Here is a 21765-nt window from a genome sequence, read left to right on the forward strand (position 1 = left end):
TGCAAGGCAGGCTAAATAGTCATTCAAATAGTCTCCTGTGCATCATCACAACTTCATTTCTGCCTTCAGAATTTTGAGGTAATTGTTCAGATAAAATTGGATTGGAATATGTTTGTTTTTGTTTTCTTTGATACATTATTTCTTCTATTTCTATTCTAACATCTGGAGCTGTTAATTCAAGCTTTACATTGGATTCTATATTCTGCTATGAAGAGCCTTTCCCACTTATAAAACAAACTCAGTATTAAGTTAGACTCTGAACATTTGTTTACTTTCACTTTTCATACTCAGTTTGAATTATTTTAATAATGTTTAGTGTGTTTTGTTTTAATATGTTCCATATTTGATTTCTGCTTTGTAATTTTATAACAAGAAAAGTTTTTAGTCAGGACAAAAATATTTAGCTGAAGACACAAAAAAGAATCAGAATAACAGTGTAACACAACTGGAAGGGACTTTAAAGATCTTCTAGTCCAACCCCTGCTCAACAAGGAGAGCCTATACCTTTTCAGACTTCTGTTTATCCAATCTCTTCCAGTGATGGAGCACCCACAAATTTTTAAGGCACGCTGTTCCACTGCTTAATTGTTCTTCTGGAAATTTCTCCTTATTTTAGATCGGTTCTCTCCTTGCTTGGGTTCCATCTATTGCTTCTTATCCTGCCTTCAGGTATTTTGGAGAATAGGTTGGCTCCCTCTTCTTTGTGACAGCCTCTTAGATATTGGAACATTATCATGTTACTCCTAGTCCTTCTTGTAATACTACATTCAATCATGATTTCTTTTAAATTTTCCAACCTTTATCCTAACTTCCACCAAAACTATACATTTATATTTTTAAAAAATCTAAGATTACAATAAATGTATATTTCACAATCAGTATACACACACACACACACACGTGTGTGTGTGTGTGTGTGTGTGTGTGTAAATTTTTTAGATTGCTAACAAAGAATTAAAGGGAGACTCATATGCATTTCAAACTTATTTGTTTTCATCAGTCAGCCATACCCTTCTGAGATTCGAACCTGGGCTGATTGCACATTAGGCAGTTATTTTAACCTCTAGTAATCTAAATAGTTAACAAGCATTTAACACATATCTCCCTTGCTTCTCAGCTAACAAAGTGAGATAGAGCTTGTGGCCTAGAGGTTAAAATAACTGCCTAATGTGCAATCAGCCCAGGTTCGAATCTCAGAAGGGTATGGCTGACTGATGAAAACAAATAAGTTTGAAATGCATATCAGTCTCCCTTTAATTCTTTGTTAGCAATCTAAAAAAAATTTTTTTACACAAATATGAGCTGTCACTGTTGTGACTACTGCCTGTCGATGGCCTTCAGTTAGGCTGAAACAGGAAATAAAGATTTGTCCCATGTTTGGGGCCTAGCAAGGTAATCTAAATAGTTAACAAGCATTTAACATATATATATATCAACATTTCGACGAAATCTCATCCGTCATCCTCAGGCTGGTGGCTTCAGCTTCGTTCTTCTGGGAATGAAGAACAGGCTGGCTTGATAACATATTTTAACAACAGAATAATCAGAGAAGCCATCGAGATAGAAAAACGCCCCCACAGCATGAACAAACGAGATGATACCTCTCGCCTACCAGCCATTTGGAAACCCGCCTTGATTGACAGACGAGTCCCAACCACCAAGAATACCAGACCCAAACTCATGATAACATCACATGACATCACCACCACACAACCATTCAAAAAGCAAATCCGAACCCACAATAATAACGACACACAACCACAAAACAGAAACCTAACTACAGCTGCAACATCAGCCACTTTAAACCCCTCCAAACCACACAATAAGCAAACTGACACACCCTATAAAAACATGGCACCACCACAAACACGGAGCCGAACAAAACCAGCACAACTCACCAGTTCAGGTCTAAGGCTGGCAGCTGAGACCAGCCCATCCACTCAAAACACATCCCCACCCAATCAGAACACAGCCCCCATTCAAAACTCACTCCCACCCAATCAGAACACAGCTAACCCCCCACCCAATCAGAGCACACATCCACCCACAGACCACACCCCCTCTGCCAGTTTAAAAAAGAAGAAAAAACAGCCACTACCACACACTTCTCCCAGAAGAACGAAGCTGAAGCCACCAGCCTGAGGATGACGGATGGGATTTCGTCGAAACTTTGCCCTAATACCTCCTCTTACACAGTAATTTCCAACTGAACTTCATTTATTTAAAATACATTTAAAAAGACTTTTTGTTTGTTGCAATATCACCCATTAACACATACAAATACCAAGTAAGAACTGAAGTACCCAGTTTAGTTAGTTTTTTAACTGGCTTGGAGAGCTGAATGTTTAGAAGACTTTTAATTGGTTGTTTATATTTTAAAGTTGTTCATTAGTTTTTGCTATTGAGTATAAGGATTTTAATTTACCCTTCATTTGACAACTCATAAAACTGCAGTGCTATTCCATTAAAGCAACATCTATAATTTTCTTAAATTATATGACAGCAGTGATTCAAGTCCTGTTTGGAAGTTGGCTCCCTGGACTGCTGCAAGCTTAGAAATTAGCTTTCAAAAAGTTACATACTAAGCTGTATGATTTGCTTATTTATTTGGCATAAGTTTATCTTTGAACCTTTGCCCATCTTTAATGATAGGGTTACTTGCCTAATTTATGGCTCCACAAGTCATTCAAAACTTTATAGGGGGAATTGACCACCACTCAGCCTAGTAATAAGAGACTCTTGTATTGACAAATTGGGGCCACCTTGGCTGCTGCCTCCCTGCTGCTTCTGATTCTTTTTCATCAAGGGTTAGATGACATAAATCAGGATTTCCTCAATTCATTTGCAGTGGTTCTAACATCAACCAAAAATCTTTTTTTTTATTCCAGGGAAGAAAACAAAAAAATAGAAACTATGAACTGGCCATCTAATGCAAAATGGATTGAAGGTAACAAATGAACTTTGATTACAATGCACTTTCTCTTCATTTGTTTTTCACAACAATTTTAAAATTTTAAACTCTGATTAGAGTTTGAGACAAAATCAAAAGGTTAATTTATAGAATTTATTTAGGATAAAACCTACCTTGGCTAGTTTGTGTCTCAATGTACAGGCAAGGAAACTCAGATAGTGGGATTAATTTATGGTTCCGTATGTTGTGCATATGTAATTAATGGAATTAATTCAACTTTCCATAGATTAGCACGCTATGGAAATTCAAAGAGACAAATCCCAAATGCTAAAGCTAATCAGAAATGCAGATACAATGGGCAAATGATAGAGGTTCCAGCATCCATTGTCATACATTCCTAACCACTAGGATGTTCAAATACTGAAATATGATATCCTAACACAAACTCCACCCTCTTACATTTGGACTGAAATGTTACATGTAAATACTGTATGTCAGAACTGGAGTTTGAGTTTGAGTCATAATATCGCAAGGCATGTTTCATCTTTTTCCTCCTTTTGCTTCCATTAAGATCCTTCAACTTATAGAATCTAATCTACATATACGACAATTCTTTCATAGTGAACTGGCTTGAACAGTTGCTCACAAATGGGTGGGTAAATTTTATACTCAAAAGGGGATTTTCCAGAAGACTTAAGGTAGTTCCCCAGCATCACTTTCTCAATTCTGTTTTCCACATTCTCTCGAGAAAACTTGATAAAGGCTTTTCTTTATGATTAATTTAAAAGGAATTCCACTTACAGCTGACAAGCACATAGGGGAGATGTATTGTTAATGGGAAGGAAACCTTCCTCCTATACTGCACAATTATACTGTGGGCTTCTATGTTCAATTCTTGTGGAAGCTATCCAAGCAGTTGGCAATAACAATCTTTATTGCATTCTGGAATGAAGCCACTTCCTTTCCCTGTCCTGACCACTTTCTACAGAGGAACGATCGAGAGCATCCTGTCATACAGCATTACAGTCTGGTTTGGAAGCATCACTGCTTAAAACAGGAAAGTGGTGCAGAAGGGGTGAGGATGGCAGAAAAGATGACTGGCAGTTCCCTCCCTTCCATCAAGGACATAGTACATAAGCACTGCTTGAGCAGGGTCTGCATGATTGTCTGGGACACTACACATCCTCTTCACGACCTGTTTTCCTTGCTACCTTCTGGGTGGAGGCTTCAAGGTATCCAAAGCACAACATCCAGATTCAGTCACAATTTTGTTCCTTACAGTATTAACCTTGTGAACTCTAAAGCTTCCTCTTTCTACTATGTATTCAAGATGGAGAGTGATTAATATTTGTTATTTATATGTAATTGTGAAGGTTTATACATAAGTTGTATATAGCATGTTTAAACGTGTTCTGTATGTGGACACTTTTGAGACCAAGCAACAAAATTTCATTTTTAATGTGTGCCAATGTGCCCACAGTAAAATGACAATAAAGGTTGTCTGTCTGTCTGTCTATCTATCATCTATCTATCTATCTATCTATCTATCTATCTATCTATCTATCTATCTATCTATCTATCTATCTATCTATCTATCTACATTGCCTCCTATCAACATGGATATTCCTTTTATAACCATGACTATTAACATTAATTTCTCCCAACTTTCTTATCATTTAATGAATATTTGGTCTTGCTTTTTCCACCAAAGAATTAGGCAATTCTTGGTTCACATTTTGATCCTGTCTATATATTGTTAACTAGTTAGTGCTAGCTGAGTTGAAAGTTTATTTATTCTACCATATTTTAAAATATTTTCAATTATAATTTTAATGTTGTTATAGAAATAAATCTGGCTTTATTAAAATTGCTACCTTAATATTTATTTATTTTTGCTGAATGAAGATGGGATGCTAAGAGGCGCCACCGACCTTATTAAAAACAGCATTGGGACAGTGCACTGCTAGAAATATAAACAAAAAAAATGTGCTCAGTAAAATAAGATTGTAAGCTTTATCTACCAACTGTTCTATTGTTTGGTACCACCACATGATGGCAGAGTTGTACACATTTTCTAGATTTGTGGTTCAGGATTTTTTTTTTACTGAGTAGCAGGCTTAGTAAAATAGGGGAAAAGGTGAATGAGAGGGCATAACTGATGATTACAGTTCTGCAATAATTATTAAATTATTAAAATGTATTAATTTGGGGGCTTTGAAGATAGGTGTTATCATCTCTACTCCTCCCCCCTCCCAAATCATTTTATTTTGGCAGGAAGGTTTTAGTTCTATACACTTAAAGACATTAACAATGTGATGACTTTAAAAAGATGTACAGGAAGTGGAAGCTAGTTTCTCTGTTCATCTTTGCATTGGTCAGAGCTAGAATTCTTATAGGGGACTGGACAGAGGCCACAATAAATTAAAATTTATTTTGACAAATTAACTTAATATCATCAGTAGTTTGTGCATTATCTTGCATCTTCCTTTTTCTGTGCACCATTTTTCCCAATGTCTAGGTTGCAAAGTTTTGTTTGTTGACACGAGAGCCATTTGCACACACAATCAATGACAGCTTTCAAATACATGTTGGGAAGGATGTAGTTATTTTAACACTTCAAAGAGAGGTTTTTTGTTTAAATGCTTTGCACAGCACTACTAAGCATAAATTTCAAAATCATGATAATCATATGAAAAAAACTTGTGCTGCAGGGGTACCCAACCTGAGGTATCCACACCCCCAAATGGTGTGAGATGACATTTCAGGGTGCAATAAAGAATGGCTTGTGTCCCTTGTGAGTTAGAATTTTAGGGGATGCAACAAAGAGTGGCTTGTGTGCTTTGGTGACAAGTCACGAATCACAACTACTTTTGTAGAGGATGCAAATATTAATCAAATATTTGCTAGAATATGATCTAAGAGTGTAATACAGTTTTAAAGAAGTCAAAAAACATCTTAAAGAGCATTAAGAGGGGCATAGTGTAATTATCTTGCTCTGATCTTCCTTGATCAGGCTTCACTTGAAATAGTGTTCAGTTATGTATGTTTCAATTTAAAAAAGAATAATTTACTGCAAGTCCAGAGGTCTACCAAGATAGTGAAAGGATTGGGAACCAAACCCTATGTTTAGTAGACTTAGATGTTTAGCTTGCAGAAGAGAAGATTGAGAGGGAAATATGGCAGCTTTCTCCATATTTGTTTGTCACATTGTAGAGACGCAAGATTTATTTTTGCTTGCTCCAGGGGGTAAGATTAGGATGAATGGGATGAAACCACAGGGATGTAGATATAGATTATATTTTAGGTATCATTTCTTGGTAGTAAGAGCTGTCAGTCAGTGGACTAATTATCTACATGGAGTATGGTAGTTGTTTTTTCTCCTGGAGATTTTCAGAGGTTGAGTAATCAGTTGATAGAGCTGGAACAGTGCAAGGGATTGCAGTTGATGATCTTTAGGTCCTTTCCAATTCTATGATTAGAAGCTTCAAAAAATAAGCTTTAATTTTCTTTTTATACTGATACAATTGTAACATTGTGGGAATTAGACAAAGGAAAAACTTAAAACTGTCCAAGAAGATAAAGGAGGATTCAGTTGGATACTTTGAGAAAAAATGAGACAGATGGATAGGAATGGACACCTTTAAATTAGATGGTCACATGTTGATTTAACACAAGGCACAATAAGAAGGAACAGATAGGTGGTGATAATTCAGAAATGATATTGTTAAGTATATGCTCTGCTATAACCAAATAAACAGTATATTCATATCTATTAGAACCAGCAGATCTAAGTGAACTGCTGTATGGGGTTATGTCTCTCCTGTGGATTCATGGTGGAAAATACTGAGGAATGTTTTAGCAAGTTGCAAAGGCTGCTGAATGCACTATTGTGACAAATGGAAGATAACAATGAAAAAAAATTAGAGAAATATAGTAGCATACGAATTACAGCACCAACTTGATTGGGTCATTACAATAATGCAAATAGGAAATTTACATAGTTTTGCAGAATAAATTCTTCATTTATTACCAATACCTGTTTCAAAAAACATAAAGGCAGACTTTACATATAGACATAAGTATTAGTAGACAGATAGCACTGAAATCAGAGATTATGTATTAGGCATAGTAGAGAAAATCAATCTAGTCTGCCAGGATATTTAATAGTATCAAGTATTAATGGATGGTAGTAGTGGTAGCTACAATATGCCAGAAATATGTTGTCAGAGTATGAAATCAGTATAAAGATTCCATTAATTTATGTGAACCTGAGGAACAATAGGAAGAAGTAAGAAATATCGAGAAAAAAATCCAACCAACTTTTAAAACAAAAAACAAAGACTGAAAAATCAGGCAATAAGAAAGATGTTTGATGACCAAATGCAAGCTATCAGCATCAAAAAAAAAGTAGGAACAACAAACAAGATGTCATGTCCAACTCTGGATGACTTTATAGGCAAGTGATGTCCATGCTACCCTGTCAAGCATCTTCTTTCAATTGTTGGATGTTCAATTCTGTATCAGATTTGATGTTATCAAGCCAGCCTGTTCTTTGCTTGCCCCTTCCTCGTCCATTAACCATTCTTAGCATCATTGCCTTCTCTAATGAATTTCTACACATAGAATGGACAAAGTAAATCATACGTAGTCTTATGATTTTAGCTTTCAGTGATATGTGGTTTTATATGATTCAAGCCTCTGTTAGTTGCTCTGGCTGTCTATAATATATACAGTATCTTATACCAGCAGACTTCAAAGGCATCAATTGTTCTTCCATCAGCCATTTTAAGTGTCCAATTCTCGCACCCATAGATCATTATAGAGAAGACTATCACTCTAACTAGCCTTTTTATATTGATATCAATATCTCTGCTTTTCCAGATCTTATTTTGTTAACCATTGCAGTTCTAACTAAGATTATCCTGTGTTTGATTTCAGGAAAAGAACTGCCATCATGAACAATTTTGGATCCAAAGAAGATAAATTCTTGAACAAATTCAATTTCCTCCTTGTTGATTTTAAGAGTCATATCTGTTGTCATCTGTTTCTCTGATTTCTCTTAATTCTTTAGAGAAATTAGATTATGGAAAGATTGATTACAGGTAGTCCTTGAGATATAACCTGTCACATAATGGCCAGTTACAACAGAACATCCCCCCCTCAAAAAATACATACCACCCCATTTCAATGTGCCTGCAGTGCCCGTCGTCATTTGCCCTTATGAATGACCACAGGGATGCTATTGCACATCTCTCTATTCTCATCCCACCTTGCTGGGAATTTGCAGTGCTTTGACCCACTCCTCATGCCTCCTGGAAGCAGCTATTTTCAGCGCTCCGACAATTCCTTGCAGAAATGGCAGCTCTTTTTAGAGGTTTTTGCCCTGATCAAGAGACCACAAGCCATTCTTGGCTTCTGTTGGGGAAGCCAGTCGCCTGCATGGAAATGCAGTAGCTTCAAGATGAACTTTTTGCTCTGCTCGGAAGACTGCAAATTACTCCTGGCTCTTGCTAGATTTGGGGAAACCAGCTACCTGGATGCAAAGATGGCAGCTTCAGAAGGATGTTCTCCAAATCTTTTCCTTCCTTACCCTCCAGAAATCCACATTTCTTCAGTAAAACAAAACATTAAAGCTGGGAGGGATAGATTTGATGATCCCCTCCTCATTAGGTATTGAAATTAAATTGCGACTCTGCCCTCCAATCCTGATCCTGTTCAACCACTTAAAATTTGCTAAATTTACTGAATGCACAGTGACAGACAAAATCTGTAAGTTACTTATCTTTATGAGTGACTGCCAGGCTGAAGAACAGAAGAACGGAAAGAAGTAAAGAAAATATTTCTGCAGCTTGTATAAGTTGAAGAAAAAGTACAGCTCAGAAGAAGCGACTACAGCACAACACATGCAGCCAACAGATGGCTGTGGCGGAAGCAAGGTCCTTGGAAATCCTTTTGCTTCTTTTCTGACTCCCTTTAGGACCCAGCTTCTGCCACAGTCATTTGCTGTGCTCTATCCACTTTCTTTTGAGCTGAACTTTTTGTTCTCCTCAGTGCAAAGCATGCTTCATTCTGTGTGACTTTGAAAAGCTCCAGAAGCTATGGAAGAGTACATCCCATTTTTACACAGCCTCTGAAAATTATGGGAGAAAGAGCAAGTTTTGAGAACAATTGTTGTCAGGTGTTGGTAAACACTGGTGTGTCACCTTTGATGGTGTTCTTCCTGCAGAGAATAAAGGGCTAGTCAGGAAAGAGGAGACAAATATAATGTATCACTTTGTATAATGATTAAAATGTAAAAGTCTTAATATAAGGGTATTATCAGGCTTCTGCATACATTCTGCCAGTCTGTGCCTATTAAGAAATTGATTTATACATGTTTGAACCACAACCTAACCATTTTTACCTACCAAGCGAAGCACACTTAGTCTTGACTTTAATAGTTCAGTATGTTATCTATATTCAAAAGGAGCACTAAATACAAAATAATTATATAAATTATGAACCCATGCAGAAGGTACCCTCTTTTCCTTGGGAGGGGGAAATCAAAGCAAGGATTTTTATTACTTATTTTTCTGTTTTTCACTACAGCACACTTGTGTTTTTTAGACTAGTGTGCTAAAAGCTACTATGGTATTTCCAGTTTTTGGAAACTGGCAATTTTAGTTGCACAAAGAACCAGAGATTCAGCAATCATACCCATTAGGAAAACTCTAGCCAACTTTTAATGAGCCGTGTGCCAAAAAGTAGGATACCCAAACCAAACTTTTAACAGTTCTTCAAGTCCAAAGATTGCTTCAAGCAGCCACTTTGCACACATTGCTCTTTTTTCAAGCATTATGAACTACTTGAAAACCTAAGTAGTTGAATGATGCTTGATATGCTAAAAATAAAGATCTTTTTCAGTTTCTTGATTAGTTTGTTTTACACATTAATTAGGTAAGAAAGATCGTAATTATTTTAAAGAAATTACAACTTTGTTTTCCAGCTCTATTGACATTTTGTAGATTTGCATTGTATCAAGGGAAAAATACACAGTGCAAAATGCACATCAATTATGAAATGAAAATAACTACAACACAAAAATTGTACCCATGGTAAAGGTAATTCTGTAGTTTCTCAGATTTGGCATCTGACAATATTCACCACTTAGGTGAAGATCTTTTTAATGAAATTCATAGATGAAGATTCAAACTATTGTGTCTCCTTCCAGATGCTAAAAACTAACTATTCCATTATTTGTTCATCACTAGGTTTCTTTACTGCAGCTGGTAAGGGAAAAGATAGCAAAATGTCATGTTTACACACTCAACATTATAGCACTTTTAGTGGGAAAAAAGGGACAGCCACTATATAGTGAAGCACGTTTTTTCAAATGCCAATACAAATTAATTGATTTTACTTTTATTTGTATCCTGCATTATTTTTACAAATAACTCATGGTTGGAAACATACCTAACATATCTTCCTCCTATTTTTTCCCCACAACAACCCCTAAGGTGCGAGTGATTGGCCAAAGGTCACCCAGCTGGCTTTCATGGCTAAAGTGGGGCTAGACCTCATTCCTGCTTTCTTAGCCAGATGATAGGGATATTTTCTGTTTTAAAAATGCTGGAGTTCCCAGAGCCAATAATTGTTAGAATCTCTCCAAACTCTCTTCTCAGAAACACTGCTTTCCTCCTTCCCAATACATAATTTACCTCCCTATTCTCAGATATAATTACTAGGCAAATAAAAGTAACTTGCCAAAATTAATAATGTAATTAATTGAAAAGCTTGACAAAGGAATTTTATCAGAGATTACCATTACATTGCACTCAACAATTGTTCAATGAAATCTTATTTTTTTATGTAAGCACAATCCATCTGGATATTTCTGTCTACAATGATCTGTAACTTCATTTTAATGTTTTTGTAAACATGAACTTTGAAAGATTCTAGAAATTTTTGAAAAAGCACATACACACATCTTTTTCTGCTTTGGCTTCTTGTACCAGGCATGATTCACCAATGCTTCACTCCAGTTCGAAGTCAAGTCTTAAGATCCAAACCAGATCAGTTCTTTGTCCCATTTTATTGGAAGCCACTGATCAGTGATCCCTATTAATTCATTTACTGCATTACTTTTAAAATATTTTAATTTAAAACAAGCATGCTCAGCTGTTTTGGATCACATTCTCTGAGAATAAATAAATTCATAAAATGAAATTAGTATAACACACCACACACTTTTCTGTCAACATGTAATGCCCTGGGTTTATTTTGTGAGAATTCTATCACAATTCCAGGTGGGATTAAAAACCTTAAAGATAATGTACGCCATCAGAATGGGCATTCAGACCGGTACTGACAAAGCACTAGTAGTAGAGTCCTAAGTACCATTCTCTTCACAGAAGAGAGGGCAAATATTTCCAAAGAAAGGCACCCAACAGTTGTGGTTCTGGTCTTGCAGCCTTTTGGAGATTATTAAAAGAAAAGGGGGTGGGGGAAGGAAAGCTGGCTGTTTTTAGAAATTGGAATGATGAGACACGTACAGCAATTACTGCATTCTTTTCCCTTTTAGCCATTTTTTCAAAAAGAACAAGTGAAGAATGAAGTCTTTAATAACAATTACACAATAAAAAATATAATTTGTGATCAAAAGAATGGCGAGACAACATAAAACTCCAGTTGCAAGGACTCCATTTGCATACTTGATTTGACACCACTATTTTGGTGCATAAAAATGGGACAACAGAGGGGGCTATATGAAGAGCAGCAACATAACTTTAGTGCTTTTAGGTACCAGAAACTGCACACAAGTGAGCTAGTCAGTTGAATAAAATCCATGAGACTTCATTTTTAGCTTGTTACTTGCCTTGTGATTTTAAAGCAGGAAGATCATATTGAGTAGTACATTCCCCATTTTTAAACTGATGCCTTTTAAAAAAATTATGTATGTCACCATTTTTCACATGATACACAAAAAAACTCAAGGATCCAGAGGGGGAACCAAGTTATGTTAATACCATTTACAAAATACCAAGGAGTCCACAGCTACCTAACACATTTACTACAGCACAGGAACCAATGAAGGTACAGTGTACAAAAACTGTAAACACAGCACAATAAATAGATAAAACAGCAGGTTCCGCACCATGCACATGATGTCATGACACTTCATCTTTATACAATCTCTCTTCTTACACTCTTACTTTGTTGCAATTCTCCCTCCCCCCTGCCCCAAGTGCAAAGCATCACAAATGAACGGTTCTGTATTCAAGTAACATATATACAAGGGTATTACAAATACACAGTATTGTACAGATAATTGCTGTCATCTTAATTTACAGGTATTGATTTTTTCCTATTAACAGTAAGAATAGAAAAACCAAAGCATGAGAGATGTGCATTGCTGTCAAGTCCCCACAGCAGCCATGGAAATACAATATGCTGCATTCCATCATCCCTTGCATTCAAATTGCTACTGATGCATAGCACCTAAACAAGTTCCCAAAGATTGAAGTTTCGTTACTACAGAAACTACGTCACCTCCATTGCTACTGTATTGTCTGCTATATTGTTCAGTGCTGACTTTTCTGTTTCATGGTTTTCCCTGAAATATAAAAGTAGAGAGAACATAAATACATTGGTTGAGTATCTAAATAGGAAAAAAACCACTCTTAAGAACATGGTAAAAGTGCTTATTTTTTATCTTTGGAACTTGGTGTAGCGTAGTAATATATTTCTTCTCATTTTCAAATCTGTATTGTCTCATACTTATGGAAACATTGTGTAAAAATAAACCAATATTTATATTTCCAACAGATTCTACCAATCTAAAATAAGTATTTAATAATCAATTTATTTTTGGATGGTCAATTCAATGTATTCCTAAACATCTCCAAGAAAAGAATACTACCTGCAGATTTAATGTAGCCGGGATTGGATATAAGTAAATTAATCTAACATCATCCCCTCCAACCTCCAAATGGGGCAATGATGACAATATCAATAAAAATGATTAAAAAGGCAAACGTAGGATTCTTTAAGTGAATCCTGAATAACTTGAAGAAATCAGTGGAAAAATCTGGATTTTTTTCATTTGAGTTCCTATCTATAAACCTGGAATTTCCAGGTAATATCCTATCCTATTATTTAATCATGTCAGATTTATATCCTGCTTTTTCTTCAGGAGCTGAAGGTGGTATCCACAGCACTCCCTGTTCTCATTTTTCTGCAGAACAACCACAATGTAATGTAGTTTGATCTGAGAAAGCTCCCATGGCAAATGATGGCCCAAGTCTCTTCAGAGCTATTCCAATAAGTTAATGATTACAGCACACTGATTTTAATGTTGAAAAAAAAAGATTAGGGGGAAGGAGACAATAAGCAGTAATTTTATCACATGGATTATTATTTTCAGGGCTTGAGCACATCAACCTTAATGTTGCAAGTATTACTATATACACATCTCCAAGTTGGAGGTATTAGTATTAATATACTTGGAATATAATATAATATACCCAAATCTACAACAAAAATAGAAAAATGAAAAACAAAACTGAGAATAAGATTAAAAACATAACAAGTGAGATTTTTTTATAATCTTTTATAATAAATGAATAGGAGGTTCAAATTTTATTAAATGAAAGCAATGAAAATTAGAAGCTGTGAATTAATTAAGACTTTTCTAGGTGCTTTCTGTTCAGCAGCACCAAAAAAGACCCCTTTTCTTTGGAAAATCAAGTTTTACAAAAAGTAGTCTATCCCACTTTTGATAAACTTATCATAAATGTATTCAATATTTCTAATTATAGAACTTCCATTTTCACTTTCTTAACGCAGAAATTAGACAGTTTGAAAGAATTTTCTACCGATACTATTTTGCTTAAAATTTTTCTTTTTCAACCTGACAAAGTATAAGAAAAGAACTTACCTTGGTATTGTGTCCACAGAGGATGAGGCTGGCACCTTGGGGACCTGACAGTTTGCTGCAGCCAGCTTTAAGGCAGATGATGGAACAGCATTTAGAGTCCTAGGTATGTGCCGTGCATTGAGCGTATTAATAGAGTTTGCAGTGGCAACAGATGAGGGTACAGTTAATCTAATGTTGTTCCCAAACAGAACCTGAGTTGTTGGAGAATTGGCAGCAGTTACTTGGTGACTCAGTGCACTGGGGGAACTTGAAGTCTGTGTTATATTTGAAGGCTGTAACAAGGCTGAACCTGCTGTTGATGAGCTTGTATGTACAAGTGCTGTAGGCGTAGTATTACTGAAGTGTAAGCCCTTATATACTCCTGTGAAATAAGAAAAAGTAAGTCATCCCAAATGACAATAGGCAATTATTAGTTTAACTCTCTCTCTCTCTCTCTTCCCCCACCCACACGCAATTATACTTTTTGACACTACAATCATTACTGCTTACCTGAGGCTTGAAGGATGCCATTCACCCCAATTCCAAGCACCACATCATCCTTCATTTTGAATCCCATGAGCTGTTCTGATGTAACCAAGGCTGAAGCAGCAAACTGAGCACTGACAGAATCCAATGTCTTGGAACTAAAACCCTTTTAACAAGAAAAAAATAACATCAAGCTATAAATCACACACCACAATAATGTACCACTGAGCCCAACAATAGAAATGGAAAAGCCACCAGTTTCTGTTAAGAGAAAGTATGGAATGTTTTTTTTTTAATTTCAAAACTACTCTATAGTATATAGTATAGAATGTAGGGGAGGAAATAGTACACAATCCTAAGAGGAATAACAACCACAAAAGCATGCACTAAAGATCTACTTAAAAATCCCATTTCATTTTTTTCAAGCAAATACTTGATTAGTAGCATGAGTAAGTATATATACAGCCATAAAATTAATTATTGGTATTTTCTGAATAAATAAAAAAGGGTTTTTCACTGGCATTTTATTTTATTTATTTATATTTTATTTTATTTAGATTTATATACCGCCCTTTCCCGAAGGACTCAGGGCGGTTTACAGGGCATTTAAAAAACAGTCAATACAAACGTTAAAATAAATTAAAAGAGATTAAATAAAACCCTGAGAAAATTAAAACCCAGTTAAAATTAAAAATATTCTCAGCCTTTTAAACCATAGTTTCCTATATTTTTAAAACAAATAAATCAATAAACTCAGTCAAATAATATATATCATGATTATTTGCTCTAACCCTAAGTTAATTACTAATGAGATAAAAAGCTTTATTTTCTGAAAACACTGAAAACTTTAAAATGTATAATGTAGGGATTGATCTGTAAATTTATTTGAGGGTAGAAGAGAATGCAAATGTAAATTAAAAGCATTCTTTAGAATACATGTGGTATCCATCAAGACTTGCCAGCAGTAATGCAAGTTCTGTTTCTCTGGAATATGCATTCAATATTGCAATGTTGTTCACATCAAAAAGACAATTCTTGTTTTCCTCCCTTACATATTTATAATGCTGAATCACCTCTTTTTCTGATACAAGGGGCAGCAGTAGTGCCATCTATACTCACCTGTAGCATCACTTCTAAACACTAGCGTAAGGCTAAGATGAAGATTCAAACGAAAGCCATTTTTCTGTTGGTTAGTTGCAAGATGTTATGGCAACAGTTGAGAATTAAAGATGACTCCTGGTGAAAAAAATGAGGAATAAATCATAGTACAGGCAATTCCCTCACCTGTGAAGCGTTCGCAGAAGAATTACTATTTGCTTGCTGTTGATGAATTTGTGCAAGCTGCTGTTTCTGCATTAGTGCCAGTTGCTGTTGATGATGCTGGTATTGTTCGGCTGTAAATGCTGAACAAAATATAAAATGAGAGAATACTGTATCAAAATATGTAGACCTAATATGTGCATTCCTTAGTTTAAAGAATTCTATAAATGCACAGGTCTTAAGCATAGTACATTTATTTAGTACTCCAGCTCTAGTGGGATTTCATACTAACTGCACTTCCAAAATAAAGCTTGGTTGTAAACCATGCAGGATAAACATCTGAACTGCTGTTATAGAACAGCAAATTGCTGTATTATGATTATCATAGTATAATTTTTGATACATCAGCTAAAATATGTTGATAATATTGATATTTAACTGAGAATTTATGTATGTATGTATGTATGCATGTATGTGTGTATTAGAATATAAATGGTACATTGTAATAATTCAATTTCCCTCAATTAACCCACCTGGGAGAAAAAATCCAGTCAATAAGAACAGAGTTGATTATGCTGATTTACAGAGGAATGAAGAAAGACTGTATTATACTACTTATTGTCTATGGAGAGTTCTAAAAATAGAAAATAGAGAAGTTTCATTGCAATTTTTGTTTCACTGCATCTTAATGAAAATCTCCCTAATGCCAACTTTGTGAATTTAGACAGAATAATAAGTTCTAAACTTTGTTTCTAGAATATGGCAAGTTTTCCAAATTCAATTTGTTTTAAATACAAAAGTTTACTTTAATAGGTATTACTTTAGATGAAACTTGGTCAGAAAATTAAAAATTATAACCTACTTTTTAATTTCATACACGACAGCACAATACAGATTTCATGCCAAGTTTAAAAAACAGATTACTTATGTATCATTTTGTATTGCACTAATCAATACACATAAAATGAACTAAAAAAGAATATGTAATAATGCAACACATTGGTGCACCATACACTTTTGATTAACAACCTTCATAAATACCATCCCAAGCTAACCTTCATAGAACTTTTGCCTATCTATAGGTCTAAGTGTATTCCAATGTAGAAAAAAGTGAGTTTTTGAGTTTTATTTCCTTTCTCTCACCCCCAGTTATCAAAGAATGATGGTTTTTAGGCTTTAAATTGCAGCAAAAACATTTACGTTTGAAACAGATTTGGCTGGATGCAGCCTTAATATTCATCTGTTTAAATATTGTATAACATACAATTATGCTAATGTAACTGTTTGTGGTATTTACTTTTGAAATATGTAATGAAAAGCCTATACAAAAATGTTGTTAAGGATACAGTGGTGGAAGAAATTCATCAGGATAATAATTAGATATTCATATTAATTCCCAAATTCTTAATTCCATTCCACTGAAAATGTATACATAAGAAAATGTGTGTATTTGGTAGCTACAGCATATATCAGGTGTTTATTGGACAAAACCTAATATAAATTAACTTCCAAACCAAAAAATACTTATGCAGTATTTCACATCACTGTTCACGTTGGTAGACTTTCTTCATCTGATTTCACAGCTTATATACACTCATAAAAGAGAGAAAGTAATAGGATAAATGTACTGGTTATAACACAGAGTTCCTTAGGAATGCTTAGAATTTTTTTTCCATTTTAAATAAGTGGATTCTGATCTGTATTAAATTGCTATTGAAAAGTTTGGTTTCAAAAATGATTTTTCATGTGACAAATGAAACAATGGTTTCAGATGTGTAAGCCAAAATTGTATGGAATACACAAATCAGGTATATTTTCCCCCAACAAAAACAATTGTATATGTAGGGGTTTTTTTGTTCCAGCTCATATAAATTCACATTTATAATTTTTAAAAAAACTTCTTCCCCTAAGTGTATATCTGAATTTTAAAATATAGTTTTTTAAATGCTTGATTCTAAATAAAATTAGGATACTTAGGTTCATTCAGGCATGCCCATATTTGCATATATGTTTAAGGATTAGAAGTATGCAAACTGAAATGGTCAGTGTACAGAGACCCTATTGAAATGTGCACAATTAATTATGATAGTTTTAAAGTGTATTAATTCAATTTGTATAGTCACAACTTGCTTGTCAGTTGTTAAGTGAATCATTGCAGTTGTTACGTTAGTAACATGGTTGTGAAGTGAATTTGGCTTCTCCATTGACATTGCTGGTCAAAAGGTTGCAAAAGGTGATAACATGATCCCAGGATGCTCCAACCATCATAACTATGAGACAAGTCGACAGATATCCAAATTTTCAGTACATAACCACGGAGATATTGCAATGTTTGTAAGTGTGAAAAACAGTCATAAGTCACTTTTTTCAATGCCATTGTAATTTTGAACAGTTACTAAGTGAACTGTCGTAAGTTCAGGACTACCTGTGTACCAAGCTATTTCCAACATTTTGGAAGTGCTCCAAAGTTAAAACAGCTTTGTTACTAATATGAAGTATTCTGTTTTGAACTTGAACCTTTTTAAAGAAACATTTCAGGGCTGCCCAATGAATTTGTTTTAATTTGAAACATTGTCTTGGTACTAAGTCTTGGTAGAAGCACACATTATCTGTGCAGAATTTATTGAGGAAAACAGCAGTGCAAATAAACACATGAAAACTGCCCTGAAGAATATGCTTGCAAAACACCTTGATTTTAAAGAATTTAAAAAATCTGATTATTCTATTTGCTTTTTCTCCTGTATGAATTATTTATAATTTAAATATTACGAAACCTGAGAAAATACTAATAATCGAATGTTTTTCCATAAGTACTGTTCAGTTTAACAAAATGATTAAGAGAATAATAATTCCTATATGTGGAAAATATTTTCCATCTATCCAATGAAGCTCATTTGGGCCAATGGTACTTTTTCAGCTCATGTGAGATTATGTCAATAACAAATCAGAAAACAATCTTTGCTAATCTAAAACTAACCTAGATCATAGAGAAGAAAATGGTTTATTAAAAGTTAAGGCAGGAAATGAACTGCAGTATGAAAAGACAATATAAAGGCAGTAACGTGTTATTGGATCATTGCCTTTATAAGACTACCATCAAAAGAAGACAGGATATTATCATGACAGCAAATAAGCTTTTACCTTGGACAATTAAACATCTCTTAAGTTTGTACACCCTTTCTGATCAGAATGTTACTTAAGCTTTCAGTTAAGGAATTATTTTTGCAGTGAGATCAAATAATTTATACAACTACAGAATATATACAAACATTTTAAAAGACTGCCTTAAATAGGGTGTGATCACCCTATTTGCTAAGAGGTCGCTAAGAGAACCCAGATTGTTGGGGACAACGTGCTGACTCTAAAAACCGCTTAGAGAGGGGTTGTAATGCACTGTGAAACGGTATATAAATCTAACTGCTATTGCTATTACATAGAAATTTAATCATTTGATGTGAATGATTATTAAAACTAAAGTTTAACTTCAGTGTACATTATAAATACATACTGTTTTTAAAATTAAGATTTGGATTTCAATGTTGTTCAATGTTTAAAAATATTCCTTATTTCAAGACTTTTCCTCAAATACTATGGATGGTTTTAATTCCCATTTGTTTTCACTTTCCCATAGGTAAAGGTTTCCCTGTACAGTTGTGTCAAACTCTAGGGAGAGATGCTCATCTGTTTCTTAGCCAAGGGAGCCAGAGTTGTCTGAACTGTAACCTTCCAACTGAAGTGGTGCCTATTTATTCGCATTTGCATGTTTTTGAACTTTTTTTAATCCCATTTATATCCCGCCCTTCTCCGAAGACTCAGGGCGCTTTACAATCTAAGAAGCACAAATCAATGTGCTTAGCAATAGCCTTCATTCTATGTATATGCCTGCTTATTAGGGCTTCCGCCCCCCCCAGCGGCATTTTTACAAAGTCAGCTTATTGCCCCCAACAATCTGGGTCCTCATTTTACCTACCTCGGAAGGATGGAAGGCTGAGTCAACCTTGAGCCTGGTGGGACTCGAACCTGCACTAATTGCAGGCAGCTGGTGTTACTTAAGGAGACATTAGCCCACTGCTCCACCAAGGATGGCCAGGAGTTGGGAAAGTAAAGGGTCTCAAACCTGGACCGTCAGCTTTCCAGCTCACAAAAGCTCAGTGTCTTTAGCGGCTGAGCCATCATACTCTTCTCACTTTCCAATATTCAGGCATAATTAATTTTTTTCTACTTGTAACCTCTGTTTCCGCGTGGTTTTGGTAGAGAGGAGGATACTGTTCCAAAGGTGCGTTATGACAAAAAAGGCAGCTTACTTATGGAGTCTCATAAGATGCTGCTACTTTGTTGATGAGCCTCATAGGATAAGATCTTTTTCGATCTTATAGGAAGGACAGAGAATAGTGGAGAGGTGCTGTCCCACAGATATTCAGGCCCTATATCCTGAAGGGATTTTTAGATGATCAATAGGGCCTCGAATTGTACCCAGAAGTCCACAATGCAGATTAAGGAGCAGCAGTGTTACAAGAGTTTTATAAACAGCCTAGACTGAGTGAGTTGGACGGCCATATACATTTTCATAAATGAATTAATAAATGGTGTATTGGGCTATGCCTGTAACTACACACACCAGAGCATTATGGACTAGCTAGTTTCCTAGTAGTCCTCAAGGAAAATCCCAGATAAAGAACACAGCATTAACTGACAAAATGACTAAGCATGAGTTTCATTAAGAAAGACCTCCTGATCCACAATGGCATGATTACAAAAACACATTCTTTCTATGACATTTTTCACTGAATAAATAGCAGTTTACTGGCACAAATGAATACAGTTCATTACAATCTAGTATTTTATAACTTGTTTTCAATTTAGGTTGGAAAAGAAACACAAACAATTTGCCATATTCAGTAACAGCTGCAAACTGTGACTTTTCTGAATAATGACAAATATGAAATTGGCTTGTAAAAATGGGAAGAAGGGGAAAACTACATAATTTGGAAGCTTTGTTTAAAGTTTCATGACTGAATTGTAACATCAAAAGTCCTTACTGCACACTTTGAGACAGTCAGCTTATGAACCAGGTTTATGAAAACTGTAGAATATATTTAAAATTATTTCCGAGTTTATAGTCAAATTCTAGTTTTTCTTTAGTTATAGTTTCTAATGTTTCCTAGTTATGTAAGCTATTTATTCCAGGTGGAACAAAAAACCCCAACAACAATACAGCAGCAGGCACTCATTACAGTAGAGGCCAAAATTGTGGAAATCTTTTGGGAAAGATTTAGAAATGCCACCTTTGGTTACGTTTCCACCAATTTTTCTTCTAATTTGTTTATAACTGTAGCCTTGTTCACTTAATAATACTATTTTACATTGCTTTCTGGGCAAGCAGTCAACTCTTTGCACTGTTACTTTAATTTTATTACGTTTTACAAGTTCACTAAATGAAAGAAGAAAAAAAAACGCAATCAACTTGATAGCGATCACATAACACACTGGCAAATGTCCTCCTCTCAGATTCAATACATGATATCAACAACTGAATCCTACTCGTGATCTGATTGGCTCATTGTCAAAACAAGATGACACCTGATTCTCTCCCTAAACATGTTCATTGGCTACAATCAGATGAAGGAAAGCTACTTGATATCAACCTAAGCAAGTTGTGCTTCCTTTTTCTGGTTATTTGGCTATAACTTTTCATAGAATACAGTACAGATAATTGAACAAACTATTTTGCATTACATTCTTGATTAAATTATCTTTCCATTGGTATATAATTTTATGGTACTACTCCAAAAAAACAAAAGTGGTGTTATTAACCATCAAACTTCAAAAAACACTTTTCCCAAAAGGTTTCCACAATTTTGGCCACTACTGTAGAGCAGGACAGGCAGCTATAATGAAGATCTGCCAAGATAAGACGAATATGTTAAGATGGTTTTCTTTGGTGGTTCAAGAGTTCTAACTTATTTTATATTCATATGAAATACTATTCCAATATCCTCATACTTCTGTCTGGAATCAATTATGTAATTCAAACAGTGATGAAATTAGTTATAAAAATAAGCTTTGAATCTTTGTGCGGCCGCCATGGACGCTCGGAAGACAAGTCTCGTCTTCCACGTTCAGTTTCGTACTGCTGGGGGACCCTGAAAAGGGTAGAAAGCTGCCCCAGAGAGGCAACCAGCAAGGAGGGGCCATCGCAGAAGAGCGGTAACTC

At 35.1% G+C, this 21765-nt stretch overlaps 1 protein-coding gene across 7 annotated transcripts in view; it reads right to left on the reverse strand.

Moving 5' to 3' along the window:
- Window positions 1–11493: 11493 nt before the first annotated feature.
- Window positions 11494–21765, reverse strand: part of EPC1 (enhancer of polycomb homolog 1) — a 56563-nt gene continuing 46291 nt past the window's right edge. For 5 of the 7 annotated variants that reach the window (XM_081346536.1, XM_081346535.1, XM_081346538.1 and 2 more), the window contains 4 exons: window positions 15576–15694; window positions 14316–14457; window positions 13827–14187; window positions 11494–12503 (listed from right to left, as the gene is read on the reverse strand). In XM_081346536.1, coding sequence (XP_081202662.1) covers window positions 12431–12503; window positions 13827–14187; window positions 14316–14457; window positions 15576–15694 — 695 coding nt within the window. In that variant the 3' untranslated portion in view covers window positions 11494–12430. Of the gene's footprint in view, window positions 12504–13826; window positions 14188–14315; window positions 14458–15410; window positions 15528–15575; window positions 15695–16084; window positions 16186–21765 lie in introns of those variants that run through there. The other 2 variants (XR_014028718.1, XR_014028719.1) reach the window with 2 other exon arrangements.

Source organism: Vipera berus (genome assembly GCF_964194415.1).
Source record: "Vipera berus genome assembly, chromosome: Z".
NCBI classification, from domain to species: Eukaryota; Metazoa; Chordata; class Lepidosauria; order Squamata; family Viperidae; genus Vipera; species Vipera berus.